Source organism: Castanea sativa, chromosome 1 (genome assembly GCF_040712315.1).
Source record: "Castanea sativa cultivar Marrone di Chiusa Pesio chromosome 1, ASM4071231v1".
Lineage (NCBI taxonomy): Eukaryota > Viridiplantae > Streptophyta > Magnoliopsida > Fagales > Fagaceae > Castanea > Castanea sativa.
Window position 1 is genome coordinate 16,785,962 of NC_134013.1, and position 17,534 is coordinate 16,803,495.

The following is a 17,534-nucleotide window of genomic DNA, read 5'->3' on the forward strand; positions in this document are numbered from 1 at the left end:
AATCAAGAGAAGAACATTTCAAAAGTTTATACATACAAGATATAAAATTCTCATCAACTAGTGAATGTTTCCAATATCCTAATTCCTAAAGTCAGATTAATAAATGCCCTCACCTTTGCATCTCCAGGTAGAACCTCCTTAAAAGCATTTGCATCAGTTGATGCAAAATTTCATTCTATTTTATAAGAAAAAACCTACTTTTTTTATTTTACAAACCCACTTTTACAAAACACTCACATCAGTCTGTCTATTATACACATTTATTCAAATAAAATATTCTAAACCCGCCACCATTAACTTGATCAATATCCAGCCACCATTAACGATCAATATCCAGCCTCCATCAACCCGATCAATTCCCATCAACCTGATCAATACTCATCAAAATCATCAAAACCCAGCCACCATCAACCCGATCAATACCCATCAAAACCCACTCATCAAAATCATCAAAACCCCAGCCACCATCAACATGATCAATACCCAGCCCTCCATCATTAACCCATACAATCACCATCATCAACCCACTAATCAAACAGAAAATCCAAGACTGATAAAACAAAAAAAAATTAAAAAGGATCAAAGGTGAGTGAGATCGTATCAGTGAGATTGTATCGGCGGTGAACTTCGGATTGTATCGGTGAGATCGTATTGGCAGTGAGCTTTGGATTGCATCGGCGAGCTTCAGATCGTCTCGGTGAGCTTCGGATCGTCTCGGCGGCGCTAGATTGATAGGTGATCGGTGAACTGATCGATGGACTGAGGGTGAGGTTGGATCGGTGGATTGAGGGAGAGATAAAACGAGAGAAAGGTGAGAGTGAGAAGTTGAGAGAGTGAGGTGGAGGAGAGAAAAAAAATCTAAAATATTAGATACACGATCTATAGTAGCAATGCAAATATGCGCGATTACTGTAGCAAATGTGCAAATATGCACACTTTTAGAAGCACTAATGTGGAGCATTTTTGAGGCAAAATGTGTAAAATTGGTGTCTTTTTCTATTATACAAGACTTTGCACTCACTGATGTGAATGCTCTAACGTTGAACCTATATATGTTTAATTGGTGAAGGGAGCCATTTGTATTGTCAAATGCAAACGTTATTTCCTGACTCCACACTCCATCTAGAGCCTAGCTTAATAACCTTCCTTATCCCTAAGAGGTATAGGAATAGGATGCATTTGATGAGATTGGTGCTTCAAGAAAAGTAGTTCAAAAGTATATAGCTTTTTAGAGCATTCTTGTCAAGAATGCTAAAAATGCTAAAAGCCAAATTTTACTACCAACACACAATAATACCCACTACATCGAAGATTTCAAATGCCAAAATTTTTGACACACAGCTACAGTGAGCCGTTATCTATAACAACTCACTGTTGCAATAATGTTAAACAAAATATATTTTTTATTCCAACGTTCACTTTTTTTTTTTAATTTTTTAATTTTCTCTTCTTTCTTCTCTCTCCTCTCTCACTTTCCTCTTTTCTCTTTCCCGTAGCTTCTATTTCTCACTATTTCATAGTTTGAGCTCCTCCCCTCCTAGGTTTGTTGGTCGGGAACTTCAAAGCCCAAACACCACTGGACACGAAATCCACGCGCCGCTTATTGCCGAACATCTTCAACTGCATCTCCGATGAAACCCTAGCTCGTACCTTAGCTCCCGCTCTCAGTATCCACCATGACTGTCCTGCACAGTCTGATTCATCGTCGTCATTGTCACCATTAATTTTCGAGGTTTTCACAAAGGAATAAGACGAGTGCTTATTGGAGACAATCCACTTTTGCCTTCGGAGTGTTGCCACCAATATAGAGGTAGAGCTTGACAGAACGAAATTAGGGTTTTGCAAAGAGGAAGAAGAACAATCTCCAGAAGCACGCCATCACTCACCACCACCTTCACCATGGGAATCTCAAGACTAAACTCTCTCTTCTCTCAAGCTCTTTCTAGTTTCCTTTTCTTTTCTTTTTTTGGCTCTTTGTTTGCTTAGTGGGTTTAGGAATTGAAAAATGGGATTTTTTATTTGGGTTTGGTTGTTAAGGTTTGAAAAGAAGGGATTTTAGTTTGGATTTGTGTTTGATTTCAAAGTGGGTTTGAGTTTGTGATTTGGTTTTGGGTTTGTTTTTGTTTGTGATTTTGGTGGTTGGGGGTTGAGGTTGTGGGTGGTAGTGGCTGTGGCAGTAGGTGAAGGCAGCAGCAAGGGTTGGGTTTTGCAGTGGATTTCGATAGGCAGTGGCAGTGGCAGTGGGTTGGGTATTGCAGTGGGTTTCTATGGGCAGTGGCAATGGGTATCAGTGGTTGTGGCAGTGGGTGTTGGTGGTGGTGGCTGGTGCCAGTGGGTTGGGTTTTGCAGTGGGTTTCAATTTGTTTCACAGTGGGTTTCGGTGGGCAGTGGGAGTGGGTTAGGTTTCTGATGGTGGTGGCGGCTTAGGTATTATGATGATGTCGGTGGTTGGCGGTGGCCGTGAGTGGTGGCTTGGGTGCTTTTGTTTGGGAGAAGAGATACACAAAGAACGAGAGCGGAAGAGATGCAGAGGATAAAAAAGAATAAAAAATTATATTTTAATGAAGTGGTAAAAAATATAAAATCTTTGATATTAGGTATATTATAAAGTTGGATGTTAAAATAGATAAAGTAGTATTTTGAGATGCTAAATGCAATATTTTTTAGCAATCTTGATGTGAATGCTCTTAGGACTTGAAATAACAAAGAGTTTTGATTGTGGATAGTCCTCAAACATTGTGGTCATAAAAATGTCAGATTAAGGGTCTGTTTGAAAATAATTTATTTAGCTGAAATTAAAAACTTTTTATCGAAAATGTAGGAAAAAAGTTGAAAGATAAGCTGAATAGTACAATAAGACCCATGAATAGTATCAAAAAGTGCAGTGAGACCTATGAATAATAACAAAAATAAACTAAAATTGTAAATTCGCTGAAAATTTGAGCCCATCCCAAACCAACATTAAATAACTTCAAATCTTGAAGGCCCATTCCTCCTTCATTTTCAAACCAACACAACTTAGACCAACCCATCTAATCAATCTTCAATTTCATGATTTTTTTACCCACCAAAAGTTAGTAATAATAAAATTTTTAGTTCATAATACAACCCCTGATCTTAAAGCAGCCAGTGGCATATGTGGAACAGCCTGTGCCACGGCCTAAATTAACACTTCTGTACTTGCTTTATATAACAATTTCACTTTCCAACCATGAAACTTTATCCACGTACACCTGAGTTTTGATATCCTCAAAAGCTTTCTCTTTTGCCATGCCTATTACAGTTGGTAAACTCATGTTACTTCTCAAAATTAGTAGTTCTCATGACATCCATGGTATAGGTAATCTTCTCCTCAATTATTTACCTAACATTTTGACTAAAGAACAAAGTGATTTTGCAATTATTATTTTTTCTTCCAGTTTTTGACCTGAAGCTTCCTTGTAATATATTAAGAGGGAGGGAGAATATTCATAAAATTAGGAGTGTCAATTTGGGTTAGCGTGTCGGGTTTGTGTCGTGTTGAGATAGGGGTATTTGACTAAATGGCTTAACCCAAACCTGACTCATTTAATAATCATGTCATGATCCTTCAACCCTAACCTGACCTATTAATAAGATAGGTTGACCTGACCAAATCCACTTGACATGCTTAATAATTAACGGATTGTGTTAGGTTGACGCGAATGTGACACAACCTATTTCAATCTGCTTAATATTAAATATAGCATCCATCTAGAAATATATATATATATATATATATATATATATATATATATTTTTACATCCCAAAAATAGTCCATACACTTCAAGTCTTCAACCCATTTTAATTTCCAATTATATCTCTAGTAAGTTTTTGTAATTACTCACTTTTTTTAAAGTTTAAAATATAAGTTGGATATAATAGTTATTTGATAAATCTAAAATAAAATGAATATTTATTTGTTATATGAGTTAAACATGTTGTGTTAAATGTGTCATTTCAGGTTGATACGAATAAATTGGTGTGTTAAACGTGTCTATTGCAGGTCACGCAGGTTGACCCACTTATGACATGTCTCTTACTGTATCGGATTTGGATCGACCCGTTTATGACCCAAACCCACTAAGGCCCAACCCTAACCCGCAAAAATTCGTGTCAGGTTCGTGTCGTGTTTGTGGGTTGGGTCAAACATTGACACCTCTACATAAAACACTATAAAGAAGGAAATATGTTTTGAAAACATTATTTAAAATGCTCATCATCGTTAATTATGGACTATTGTGTAAGAAAAATTAAAGTGATTTGTAAATTATTCGGTTAATGAGTTAATAAACCATTTTCGAAAAAATTTTATACAACTTTTATGAAAAATATAAAAAGTTGTCAAAAATATTAATTATTTTTTCTTTTTCAATAATAAGTTTCTAAAAGTTTTCCTAAACTAATGCCCTTAGCGCATCCGTTAAGTTTTCCCATAAATAAAATATAAGTTATTAATGAAACTAATTAAGATAGAACTACCCTATATAATCTACTTTAGCCAAAAAAGGAAATAATAAGAAGAAGAACTACCCCATATAACCATTCTACAAATTATAGAATTTTTTTTGGAAAAATAATATTACTTTATTTTTAATTATTAAAAATAGCGTAGTAGGTAAATGATTTTGGTGAAAAATAGACGTGATTTTATGTATTGAGATTTTAATTTTTTTTAATTGAAATTGTGTTTTTACATTGAAGTTATGTTTTTAAAACACAATTTTTAAAGAAAGGCTATACCTGAAATAAATTTATCACAACGCTACCTTTATCTTTATCTTTAATTGTAATTACTAATAAATAATATTATTTTCCCAACACCCGCCCACACAAATTGTATTAGAAATAAATGAATATCATACTTAAAATTTCTAAGTTTAATGGATTTTATTTTTAAGAAAATATTCAGAAGATATAATATTACTTTTATGTAGCATTGGTACGGGGGAATCCACATTATTCATGGTATCCAGATTCCTAAGAATATGATTTCTTGCAATCTGGATGCATATAAATATAGCTATTTTTATATTTGATTTCATTGGGAATGTGTTAAGATTTCTAGAAATGTGAGATGATAATGTTTGGTTTATTCCTAGGAATTTTAAATGAATTATTTATTTTATCATTCTATTCTTAGATTTGAACGTGAACTACCAAGTCCTTTAAAAAAAATCTTCCCCTAAATAAATAATGAAAAACAAAATATAAACTATTAATAATTTGTTGAGCAACACACACACAACAACAAAAGTAAATACCTAGCAATAATGGGGTCCCCTTCAAACCTTTTTTTCCCCACACATGAAAGCTAAATAGAACTTTGTTAAAGAATGTATCAACAGAATTGTCTATCCTGTTTATGTTATTTTGGAGGGAAAATATAAAGAGAAACAAAAAAATATTGATGATTTGTTTTATATTTTATCTTAATTGCTTAAATGATAAAGAAAAATGGTTAAAATTGTCAATTTATATAAAATATAATTTTCTTTAAGTTTGTGAATTTGGATACTCACATGTTTCAAAAGGAATCCACATTCCTACTAAAAGGGGTTTAAAGAGTGAATCCAGATTGTGTTGTCATTTGATTTTTTTGGCGTAATTTACAACCAAACATGAAAATCTTTAAACAATATTGAGAATCTTAAAACATTACTCGTACTAAATGCCATATTAATGCTAAAATAAAGTACATTCTCGTTCTTTTATAACTAAAAACAATTTCCTAATAAAAAAACTTGAAAAAATTCCATTAAAAAAAAGAAGAAGAAAAAAAAGGCAATAAATCATAAATGTAAATTATTGGCCATTTTGATACATATGTTTAAACAAATATTTTCAATTTTTAAATAATATTAGACATCTTTTTACATATTTTTTTCACCAACGTATTTTCAAAAAATACAAACAATATCACTGGAAAAACGATACCAACCCTGCCTACGCAATCCAGCAGTAGAGTTAAACAACGATGCATTATTAGTTGGGTTTTTACGAACTCAGCTTTATTTGTCCCTCCTTCCCTCCGAGCTTCGACTAGGAACTCGGAAATTCTGTACGGTTTGCCGGTTCGTATAACTGTCCTTAAGTCAGTTAAAATCCTAACCAATAGTTAGTAGTAAGCAAGAGTAGTACTAGCCACTAACTACTAAGAACTAAGAAAAGAGATTTTTTTATGCAGGCAAAGAACATCGTTCGGACAAGAAGTAGAAGAAGTATAGATAGATAGATAGATAGATAGATTGAGATATAATTATGTCGAACAATTCAAACGCCGTTGCGAATGGGCTGGCAGGAGCAGGAGGTGGTATCATTGCCCAGATTATCACTTATCCCCTCCAAACGGTACACACTTGACACTGCACTCTACACACTCTATTCTAGAAGATCATATTCAAAATTCAAAATAGTACTGTAATTGGAATTGCAGGTGAATACGCGTCAACAAACAGAGAGAGTAGCCAAGAAAGGGTTACGTAATTCCCATGGGAACTTGCCCACTTCCAAACAACCTCCACCTGGCACGCTTCGTCAAATCCTCCAGGTTTCTTTTCTTATTTTTTATTTTATACTTTTGATTATTTTGATTATTTATTTAACAAAAAAAGAAATGAATTTGATGTCTGTCAGGTCATTAGAACTGAAGGTTGGGGAGGACTTTATAGTGGCCTTAAGCCTTCTCTGTTCGGAACTGCTGCTTCACAGGTTTCCCCCTTTTGCTTTTTTTATTTTTAAAATCAACTATTCAATACTTTTTTTAAAAAAAATTGTATCTTGAATGTGTAAACTATTCACTAATTCTTATTAGTTTTTTTTTTTTTTTAATCAGAAGATAAGATAGTACACAGTACACACTCAGGCAACTATAATAATTAATTATTTCATGTAGTCGGTACATATGTAGAAGATACCTTCTCCAGGTTGTGGGTGTTAAAAGTTAAACCCACCGCCTAACTCAGTACTATATATCATGTCATTTAGTTAGTTACAATAGTAACGTGAAAAAGTTTCTTGATTCTTGATATCATGATTAAATCTCGACATCAAAGTTGGAACTGTTTTGGTTTCACAGTGGTTACGAATAATGAATGCTTTTGCAGAATGATGTATCTATGATCAGATGTCAGGGGACGGGCACCTTCAATTAACGGAGTAATTTTTAGGAACTTTAGGTAGTCTCCGAGTACGGAGAATGATTCTCACTCTCATATTTGTAGTAGGGTGCACCATGAAGGGAACACCATTTCTCCGTGGTCTGGGAGTAGCTAAGAATTTTTCCAATTAACATGCTTTCTTTAAAAGAGTTGTCAGTTACATGCGCTCTAACACACATGCGTGATTTTAAACTGGAATTGTGAAATGGCCATTTTCCTTTCTTTAAGTTCCTTAGTAAAATGAACTATGGAATAAGACTGAGCATTTTTGACCGGAGGATATTGGCCTGACTCCCAAGATGGGATCACAAAGATGGATAAACCAAAAAGACTAATGGTGACCTTTTATTTTCATGTGAAGGCAGGCCAATGAGCTCTAGCTCGAACAGCACCTCCTCCCTCACATAAGAAAAGTGGAGGGTAACATTGTGGGTTCAAAACCCATTGCATGTGTAAAGTTACTAATAAAAAAATTCATATGAAACCGGCAATCGATATTTTTCAAAAAGTTGGATATAAGAAAATGGGCACACAAACTGGGGAGGAGTGAGTAATGAAAATTTCAGATGAAAAACAAGACTAATTGATGATTACAGTTGATTTCTAAAGCGAATTCATTAGCTCTGTGAAAGGGCTCAGCAATATAATCATCATAATGCTTCCAGGAATGACAAACTATCACTATTGAAGAAGACTACTTGGTGGCTTTTAATTTTACCAAACACACACACACACACCCTGGCCCACACCCACACGCTCATTAGCAGGCATGTGATAATATGACCTGGATCATGATAACTATAGGGTAGTCATGGTGGTATTCAAGTGAAAATAATGGTGTTGGATTTATAACTCCAAAAGGTATTCAGTACTTCTGGTCAAAAATAGAGATGGGCTTGATCTTTGACTTTGATTCAGGACAGCCTAGAGCTTGATGTTTAGTGATGTCTCCTATCTGTCAAGGTTGGTTTGATGGTGGTATCTTGGTTAGGAGTGAAAGCACTATGGTTTGAGTTGATAGCATGGATTATAATGTGATTCAGCCCAACTGGTTTAAGATTCCAAGAGAAAGTAGTCCATGGAGTCATTTAATTAGAATATTAGATACATTTCTATCCTTACAAGTTCATGGATTTTCATGTGCAGATTGGGAACTTAACATACTATCAATATCGTTCAGTATTATCTTGATTTTGATACTTAAGATTACTAAGCTTTAACTTCCTAGGAACATATGAGAGTAGTTATTATCTGTCTAAAACCTTTAAGCATCATTAAATCTGAATTATATGAATGGAAAATCTGAGGTGAAGACTTCTTTTGGTTACCAAAAACTTCTATTTGCTGTGAACTCTCCTTTTAACAGCCTACATAGTCTCTGCATATTGTTCAACAACGAGTTAACTAGTTTTGCACATTTCTTGGCTTCATAAAGCTGCCTGATGTAGGTAGGAAAGCATTATGGTTTAAGAAAGTGAGGAGGTTCCATAAGGATGAACTACCCTAACTCCCTAAGGCCTAAGTAATCTACTCAATGAGCAGCAAGCAGCATGCTGTTTTAGAGCCAATTCTAGAAGTTAAAAATGTCAAGAAATCTACATTTTATGACAATATAAATATTCCTGTGTACTCCAGTACATATACATCCGACCCTAGCTAATTTTTTGAGGATCCATCGCCAACCCCAAATTTTTGGGATTAAGGCTTTGTTGTAGTTGTTGTAGCCCAGTATACATACCTATTAATAAAGAATTAAGATTGTATCCATGGCTGTGACCTTATCAGTTTGCCTATTCTTTTGCCTTGATCTAACTATTTTCTTCTTATGCTGCCAGGGAATTTATTACTATTTTTATCAGGTTTTCAAAAACAAGGCAGTGGCCATTGCAGCTGCCCATAGAGATAAAGGACGTGGGGATGGTACTGTTGGCATGTTCTCTTGGCTTGTTGTGGCAGCTATTGCTGGGTACAGAATCCTTTCTTATGGCATTGAAACAGAAGTAGTCCCTTACTTTACATTCTCTTCATAGTAATTATATATTGAGGGAGTTTGGAGGTTTATGTGAGAGCTTTTTTGAGTCAAGACTGGGAGTTAATTAGTGCCTGTCTGGCTATAACATGAGTGATAGTAAAAGTCAGGATTTAGTTTGAACGGGTAGAGGTAGTCCTACCTTCTTATTTATGATTACTAGGTTTTTCTTTGAATAATAACTTCTCAAAATGTCTTATCTTGCAGCTCCTTGAATGTGTTGTTCACAAATCCTATCTGGGTTCTTGTAACTCGTATGCAGGTGCCTTCAAATTTTTGAGTGCTTATATATACTACTGGTTTAAAAAACTTCAATTTTAGACTAATGTTTTAAGTTAAAACCTTGAAAATGGTGTTTGCATTGATTTATTCTTAGATTCTACTCCAGGGTACTTTGCTGCTCATTTAGTAATTAAAATCTTATAAGAGCAATTAAATTGTTAGCCAAGGTCTCTAACTCATATGGCACACTTTTGACCTTTCCTTCCATAACATTGGGATGGAGGATTGGTTTGAGACTCACTAGGTGCATGTGTAACTTACCAATAGAAAAAGAAAAAGAAAAAAAGAGAGCAATTAATAGTTAAAGCATGGTCATGCTGCAAACCGCCATTTGCATTTATCTATCTTTATTTTATTTTAAGTATCATTATGGGATTTCAAGTACATTGTCAGCCTGCTTCATAACTACTGAAGCACACACACACACACACACACACACATTTGATGGATATGAGAAGGATAATTTTTATGGAATTGAGTGCTTCTATAGAATCTGTTATAACCTTTAATTGATTTAATTAGATTATGGACTCCTCAATACAAGCACTTTAATATGCTTTACAATGCCATAAAGACTCAATGCATGACTCTTTCTCTCACTCTCCCCTGTATCTTTTATATTTTTCCTCCTTTTATATGGTTTTAGACACACACTCAAGCTGAAAAAAAGATTATGGAGGCAAGAAGGGAGGCTATATTGATGGAAGGTACTGAAAGTGGTTTGATAGAATCAACTTTGCAAGAAAAATTGGCTGAACTTGATTCAGAAAAACCTCGTCCATATGGAACTCTACATGCGGTTGGTTCTTCATTCCCATTTTATTCTTTTGGTTTTTTGGTTGCAAGATGACCTATCTTTTTGAATTTATGGTTGCTTCTACATCGATTTCATTAGTGATTCGACCTCTAAGAACACACTTCAAATATTTCAAAGGTGCAAAATGGTACATAATATTATCTCTTCCAGTGCTGAAATAATTCTGTTTTCAGTTAGTTAAAGTTGCAGTAATGAGGCTAAGCAGACTTGTTGCAGGGATATGGTAAACAGGAAGAGTAGTTGCATCTTGAGATATATTTTGAAAAATATCATCTCAGGGAATGGAGTTCCTCTGACAATCTTGCTTTGCTTGCAAGCTAAGCTGTCACGTTTAAGCTCTCAGCCTGAAATCTATGAGTTCTAACTTTATTCACCTAAATAGATCATTGATAGATATAGACTCATAAACGGCTCTCTGATTAATATTCAGATTACTCTGCGGTGCTGTTAAGTCCTCTGCTTGGATTAATTGAACATCAGTGTGGGCCAAGGCCTAAATTTTCAATAATTGAGATAATAATCTCTCCCAAGTAAAGATACACATTCTGGTATTTGAAAATTACAACTTACTATTGACAATTAGAAAATTGAAACATTGATATTCACAAGCTGATACTGGTGTTGACTTGAAGATTAAATTATTTAAATTGCATGACATTGATTACAGTTTTACAAAGTTGAAGCAACTGTAATATTCCTAGTACCATTTACGTTGAAGCATGAAGCCCGATGAAGGTTTCAATATTTAGTAGAGTAAAACCAACATGTTAAAAAGTATGCGTGTCCATATTGTAATATTCCCGGTACCATTTACGTTGAAGCATGAAGGTTTCAATATCTATTAGAGTAAAACCAATATGTAAAAAGTATGCGTGTCCATATTTTGGAGCTTAGGTTAGCATGGCTTGGGATGTGTCAGATCAAGAGAGTTGTCACATAAAGCAGAAGGTTGTCAGCTTTCTATTGATTTTACCATTTGACACGAAAATGTTCTGGAGAGCATTTAAATTTTTTAATAATGAGTTCTTTGAAGTCTAAATATTACTTGGTAAATCTTTTCCATTTATTATTTGAATTATTTAATGGGTCAAATGAACCGGTGGTTAGATATATTTTTAGGTTTGTTTTCCTAGTGCCTGAGGAATCTATCATTCTCTCTTGTGTGCCACTTATTTAGGCTATAAACTCCAAAATTTTAACATCATATCAACCTAACAAACCTCATGATATTTGTAAATGACATGTCATTAGGGTTTTTTTTAGAAATAGTTTTTGCTAAATTAAGTTTCTTGGAACCATTAAATTTCCTTGTATGCTGTAAAATGAAAATTAGAGTTCAATATTCATCAATAATATTTCTATGAGAATTTCTCTTTCTTCTTGTGGATTATAAAGTTTTTTTGTGTGGATTCTAGGTTTTTATAGAGTTTAGTGAGGTTCCTTCCTCAATTTTCATGATTTTTTAGGTAGTATCAGATCTTGGTTAGCATGGACTGGTAGCCAAACAGCAAAGCTGATGACAACTAATTTGTTGAAGACAATCAAGGATATAGGCTATTTAAGCTTTTATGAAAGTTTAAAAGGTGGCATTACGATCCATTGGATGGCCTTATTGGTCAAGAATTATGCAAATAGGAATAGTGGAAGCAATAGGAAAAGTCGTACTGAAGATTTCACTCACAGTCAACTTCTTGACGTGTTCCTAGACATGACAAAATTTCATTCTTTGATGAGATACAACAAAAGCCTTAGTCCCAAAAAATTGGTGACAACAACAACAATGAAGCCCTAGTCCCAAAACTTTGGGTCAGTTATGAATCCTCAACAAACTAATCAAAGCCAGCCATATGTATTCTTCTCTACCAATATATCTTATCCAAAATTATACCCTCTGTTACTCCCTTAGTTAATATGTTGTTATTACTCCTCTTACTCGTGTTATTTAGGTCTTCCTCTCTCTCTCTCTCTCTCTTTCTCTCTCTCTCTTCATTTCCTTAACTTGAATAAAATCATTCTCCCTTATTTGTTTATTAATTGCTCTTCTTTGCAAATGACCCTATCATCTGAACAACTCTTCATTATTATTTCATCAATAGGAGCTACCATTATCTTTAAACGAATTTATTCATTTTGTACCCTGTCTTTCCTTGTATTTCCACTTATCCACAATCACTATCCCCATTTACTGCTGTGAGAATTTTCCTTAAAGATGCAATACATCAAAAAATTGCTACCTTCATTTTTCAGATAGCCTTCCACTAAGGAAAATCAGAACTAGTAGTCCTTCTCAAAACCTTACATGTCGATGGTAGAATTACCATTTCTATTTAGTTTCCAATACTCCTTATCTTCCTTCCCAATACGGATCCTAACCATATAAAATAAATAAAAAAGGGCACTGGCTGACTCCAATTCCCAATCTTGAATTGGCCTCGTAAAATAGGATTCCATGCATTGCTCCACCTATAACATCTATATAATAATCACACACGTTTGCAGTTTTATCCATTAGAATCTGAAAAAGTTTATTAAAAAGAATTTTGACACCTCATCTACACATCATATTATCATGCTGAAAACTCACTCTTTCATCGTCACCAATGATAAATCTAACAAATTTGGAGAAATAATCCCATAGCTTTAATGCATTTCCACTCCCGCCCCATGCATAGTACGTGAAGAGGAGTATTGAGAGATCCATGAAGAGGATAAAGTTAATCTTGTGTGCAATACATTAAAGATTGTTATGGCAGAATGGTGTTATGAAATATAAGGTGATTCAAGTAAGTACAAAATTCATTCTTAGCAAAGAATGAAAAAAAAAGTCTTTTCAATTTCTTTTTCCTTGTATTATTATTTAAATATTATATAAAAAACACGTGGGGATTATGGGCAAGTGAATTCATATAAAGGGGATTATATTGGAAATCTTCACTCACGCACCAAATCAAGATTATTGACCAAAAACTTTGTATGTAAATGAGTTATGCATTCAGCCATCAAAATAAAATATTATAGAAGATCAAGTCTTACCAAAGTCTGAAGAAGGCTTGTCATAAATGGAAGGTTGTAAATTATAATGACATCATGGAGAAAAAGATGGAGGTTATTGAGAAGATTCATGAAGATTTTGCTATAGAAAAAGATCATGATATTGAGATTGTTGAGAACATTGCAAGATTTTATTGAAATCAAGTCCTTAGGTATGCCTATAAACCTACAAGCCCAAGGATCTGATTGATTTTGCTAACATAGTATCACATCATATTGATTCTGTCAGGGTTGAAAGATCTAATTTGGTTGTTGAATCCAATTTGATGGATCTTCTCAATTTCGAATTCTAGTTTAACTCAACTAATGGATTGTAAGTTTGGCAAGAAGATGAAAGGATTAGGATGCAGCTCAAAATGTTTATTTTGTTGGTTGGGAAAAATTCAACTGTCACTTTTGAATGATAATTTGAGGACAGGTTTGTTTCAAGTGGAAGGGTATGAGGAAAGATGTATGCATCATTGGAAGCTTTTTCTTTTTACTTTTAAAATATGTAATTTTTGGAATAAGTTTTTGTTTTCTTGATTTAGTTGTTTTTAGGTTTCCCTATTTAAAGTCAGAGTTCTTTTATGATATTGTATTAATTGGTTTTACTTAGAAACTAAATTTTCTTGTCCTATGTTAGAATAAAAATTGCGGCTTAGTAGTCATCAATAATATTTCTTTGTTCCAGAGTTTTTCTTGTGGATTCAAGGATTTTATAGCGTTTAGCTCTGTATTTGCCCTTCTTGTTCTTTCAAGCTTTGTCATTAACCTCTTACCCTTCATTGCACTAGTGCTTTGGTTTTTATATTTTTTTTTATCCATTATTGATTTTTATATTGCTTCTTCTTACTGTTCTACATGTGCATTACTGGCTAGGCATGTGAGGTTTATAACGAAGCAGGAATTACTGGATTCTGGAAGGGAATTGTTCCAACACTTATTATGGTTAGCCTTTATGGGTAATTGAATAAACTCAACATGCACAATTGAATTACTTCAGGTGTAATGAGTAATCTTGTTTTCAGGTGTGCAATCCTTCAATTCAGTTCATGATTTATGAGAGCTCGTTAAAACATCTAAGGGCAAAGCGTGCTACAAACAAGCAGGGATCAACAAATGTAGCTGCTTGGGAGGTATAAGATCCCTTTCAAATGTTTTGAGTTGGAAGATGCAAAGTACCTTCTTTTGCTAATGGGTCTCATTTTTTGTCATTTTATGGAATTAAGCCCCCCCCCCCCCCCCTGGCCACAAAAAGAAACTTTCTCTCTCTATATCTGTCTCTTAATTTTAATTCTCTTGTGAAAAGGTTTTTCTATTAGGGGCCATTGCAAAGCTGGGAGCAACTGTCTCAACGTACCCCTTGTTAGTTGTCAAGGTGAAGTAAACCACTAGTCTGCTTTGTAATATTACTCTGTTGAGCAAGATAAAGAAAAAAGTTCTTCATATAAAGTTGGTTTGGCTGAAAAGTCTTCTGTATCATATTATCTTATATCAGATTGAAATAAAACTCTGAACACGTTCATTTATTTTATTTAAATTTGTATTACTTACCTTTCCATTAGGCTTGTCAATCAAAACATTGAATTTTTTTCATTACTTGGCATCCAGACTGCCATAGTACGCTTTTGCAATAACTTCTCCAATTTGAAGCTTCTTGATTGTGTCACTTCAAATGCCTATGCAGTCGAGGCTGCAAGCAAAGCAGGAGATTGGTGGGAATATCTCATTAAGATACTCAGGTTTGCATTTCAATGAAGAGCCATATTGTTCTTTTCAATTTCCCTCCAAAAATTTTCAGTATGTGGTCTTCATTCTCATTGTTATCTTCAGACTGCTAGCTTGGTCCATATATAAAATAATACACCAAAATTGAATGATGGATTGAGCTTCTTCTGTCAGGTGGTACACTTATTTCTAATTTTGCCAGAGATGTTAGTATGACAATTGGCTGACTATAATTTTTTCATTTTATATATATATATATATATATATATATACATATATATATATATATATATATATATATATATATATATCTGGTCTGGGGCATTACTTATATTATGGATGGGCTTGTTGGGTTTCAGTTTTGAAGAGGCGAGGCAAGACGATTTTTGTCATTAATAATTTGGATCATAATGGTCTGTCCAAGTTAATAAATGGATTACACAAGATTTGCTTAATCAATTGGTTTGACCTTTCTATTGTCCTTGGTTGTCCAAAAATTTGATGTGTTTTTTAAAATATCCTACAAAATTGATCAATTAGATTATAAATTATGGTAGGATAACAAAGCACTACCTTCTCTTACATTACGAGAATAAAAATTGTTGCAATATCCCAAACCAGGGAGAGGTTGTTGTAAGATCATCAAACATAAGGGAGGATGCAGTAATTTTCTTTGGTCAGGCACTAGATGCTTGAAATACTTCTATGATAAAAATTAAAATTTACTAGTCATTGAAAGTTATATATATATATATATATATATATATAAAATTTCAAAATTGATTCTGGTAGAGTAATATTGGCTATGCTGGTATTTATTAGGCTTAGGCTACATTCTAAATCTGTTTAATGAGAAATATTAAATTGTAATGTTTAGTGAGATTTATACACAACAACAAACCCTTATTAGTCTCAAAACTTTGAGGTCAATTATGGATTCTCAATAGACTAATCAAGGTCGGTCACATGTATTTCTTCTGCTATTCCGTCCTATCCAAAATCATACTCTATGTTACCGCTTTAATTAGTATGTATTGGTTTGGTAATAGCTATGATATATTTTGGCTGAAATGGTATGGTCTTTATAACTTTGGTATACGCACAAATCTAAGTATTCAAGGATGTGAAGATAGAAGAAGATGACAGGTGAAGGAAATACTATTGGAACAACTCTGTACTTGATAATGAGCTGTAAATTACAACTGTGTATTTGTGTAGGTAAGAATTATCATGGTTTTGTATTCTCAAGATTTTTCCCCTAAAATTATTGGGATTTGAGTGCCCCCACTGTCTTTCTACTTCTATGTAATTTCTCAAGTGGGGATAATCATATAAAAATGGCTGACCAACCCTTGTACTGATTAGACATACCATTATTTACTAGTATTATTAATTGCAAAATATTTCCTAGTTCACTGTGATTCCATTCAGTCCTTATGTGTTCAGCTTCATGTTGGTGTTCCAATTATTCAACAACAGATGACCTTGATTCTTGGGGGAACAAAAGGGAACAAAATTACCTAGCAGACAGAGAGAGAATTTTAAATTTCAGCTTTAAGAAGCACAATTTTTGCTATTCTCTACATTTTAAATGTAAAGAGACCATTAGTTCTTATGGTATGTAGAATTTTAACTGATATCTTTGTAGCACAGGTACTCTTGATGCAATCATTAAAATGATCCGCTATGAAGGATTGCCTGGCTTTTACAAGGGAATGAGCACTAAGATAGTACAGAGTGTTTTTGCAGCTTCTGTACTTTTCATGGTCAAGGAGGAACTTGTCAAGGCATACATGCTGCTAGCACATAAAAGCCAGAAAGTAATATATAGCTTAAAGAAATGACCACTTCACTGAGGGATAACTCTTGTCCTTGTGGTTTTCCTCTTTGTTTACAAGTTGCTCCAAATGGTGACACAGGGTTTTATTTTTTGAATATTATTTTTTTAATAAGAAAAAGTGAAACAAAAAATAGTGATGGAGGTTATTATTAATCCATGATGCACAAATTGGCACTAAAGGCCTGTCTGAAGCTTGTGCACCTAATGACACTTCATATTTTTCTCTCTTTGTATTATTTTTCCTTTTTCTCCTTTCACTTTTTTTTAAAAATGATGTCTAGTAATGTGGTCTGGTTACTATGTTACTTGGGACAAATTGATTTTGAAGTTAAACTATGGAATTAGTGAAATTAGTTATGGACAATGTGATTTAATGATATTCAATTTTAGGGATGATTCAACCATCAGAATTTGAGAAATGGATCTGATGATATTATTTATGTAATCTGGCACAGCCCTAGTTATTTTCAGAGAATTTTTACGAATTATTGAGAATGACCTTAAGTCTCCTTGGTGCATAGCATTTAGAAACAGGAATAATGGGGGGTTTTCCCCCCTTTATGCCTTCATGGTGCGTGCCTGAGCTTGAAGGGTCTGTCTTAAAGAACAGATTATTTGAAATAGCA

General features: G+C 33.9%; 1 protein-coding gene across 2 annotated transcripts; it reads left to right on the forward strand.

The window, feature by feature from the left end:
• The first annotated feature begins 5,987 nt into the window (after window positions 1–5,987).
• Window positions 5,988–17,327, forward strand: LOC142641673 (peroxisomal nicotinamide adenine dinucleotide carrier-like). Of its 2 annotated transcripts, none has more exons than XM_075816158.1 (12): window positions 5,988–6,093; window positions 6,207–6,370; window positions 6,456–6,569; window positions 6,656–6,730; window positions 9,015–9,145; window positions 9,416–9,470; window positions 10,137–10,289; window positions 14,220–14,288; window positions 14,369–14,476; window positions 14,650–14,718; window positions 15,028–15,082; window positions 16,717–17,327. In XM_075816158.1, exons 2-12 carry the CDS (start codon window positions 6,281–6,283, stop codon window positions 16,746–16,748), a joined length of 951 nt encoding a protein of 316 aa, XP_075672273.1. In that variant the 5' UTR covers window positions 5,988–6,093; window positions 6,207–6,280; the 3' UTR covers window positions 16,749–17,327. The 2 variants fall into 2 exon arrangements, with proteins under 2 accessions (XP_075672273.1, XP_075672265.1); XM_075816150.1 differs by having other exon boundaries at window positions 16,722–17,327.
• Window positions 17,328–17,534: the final 207 nt, after the last annotated feature.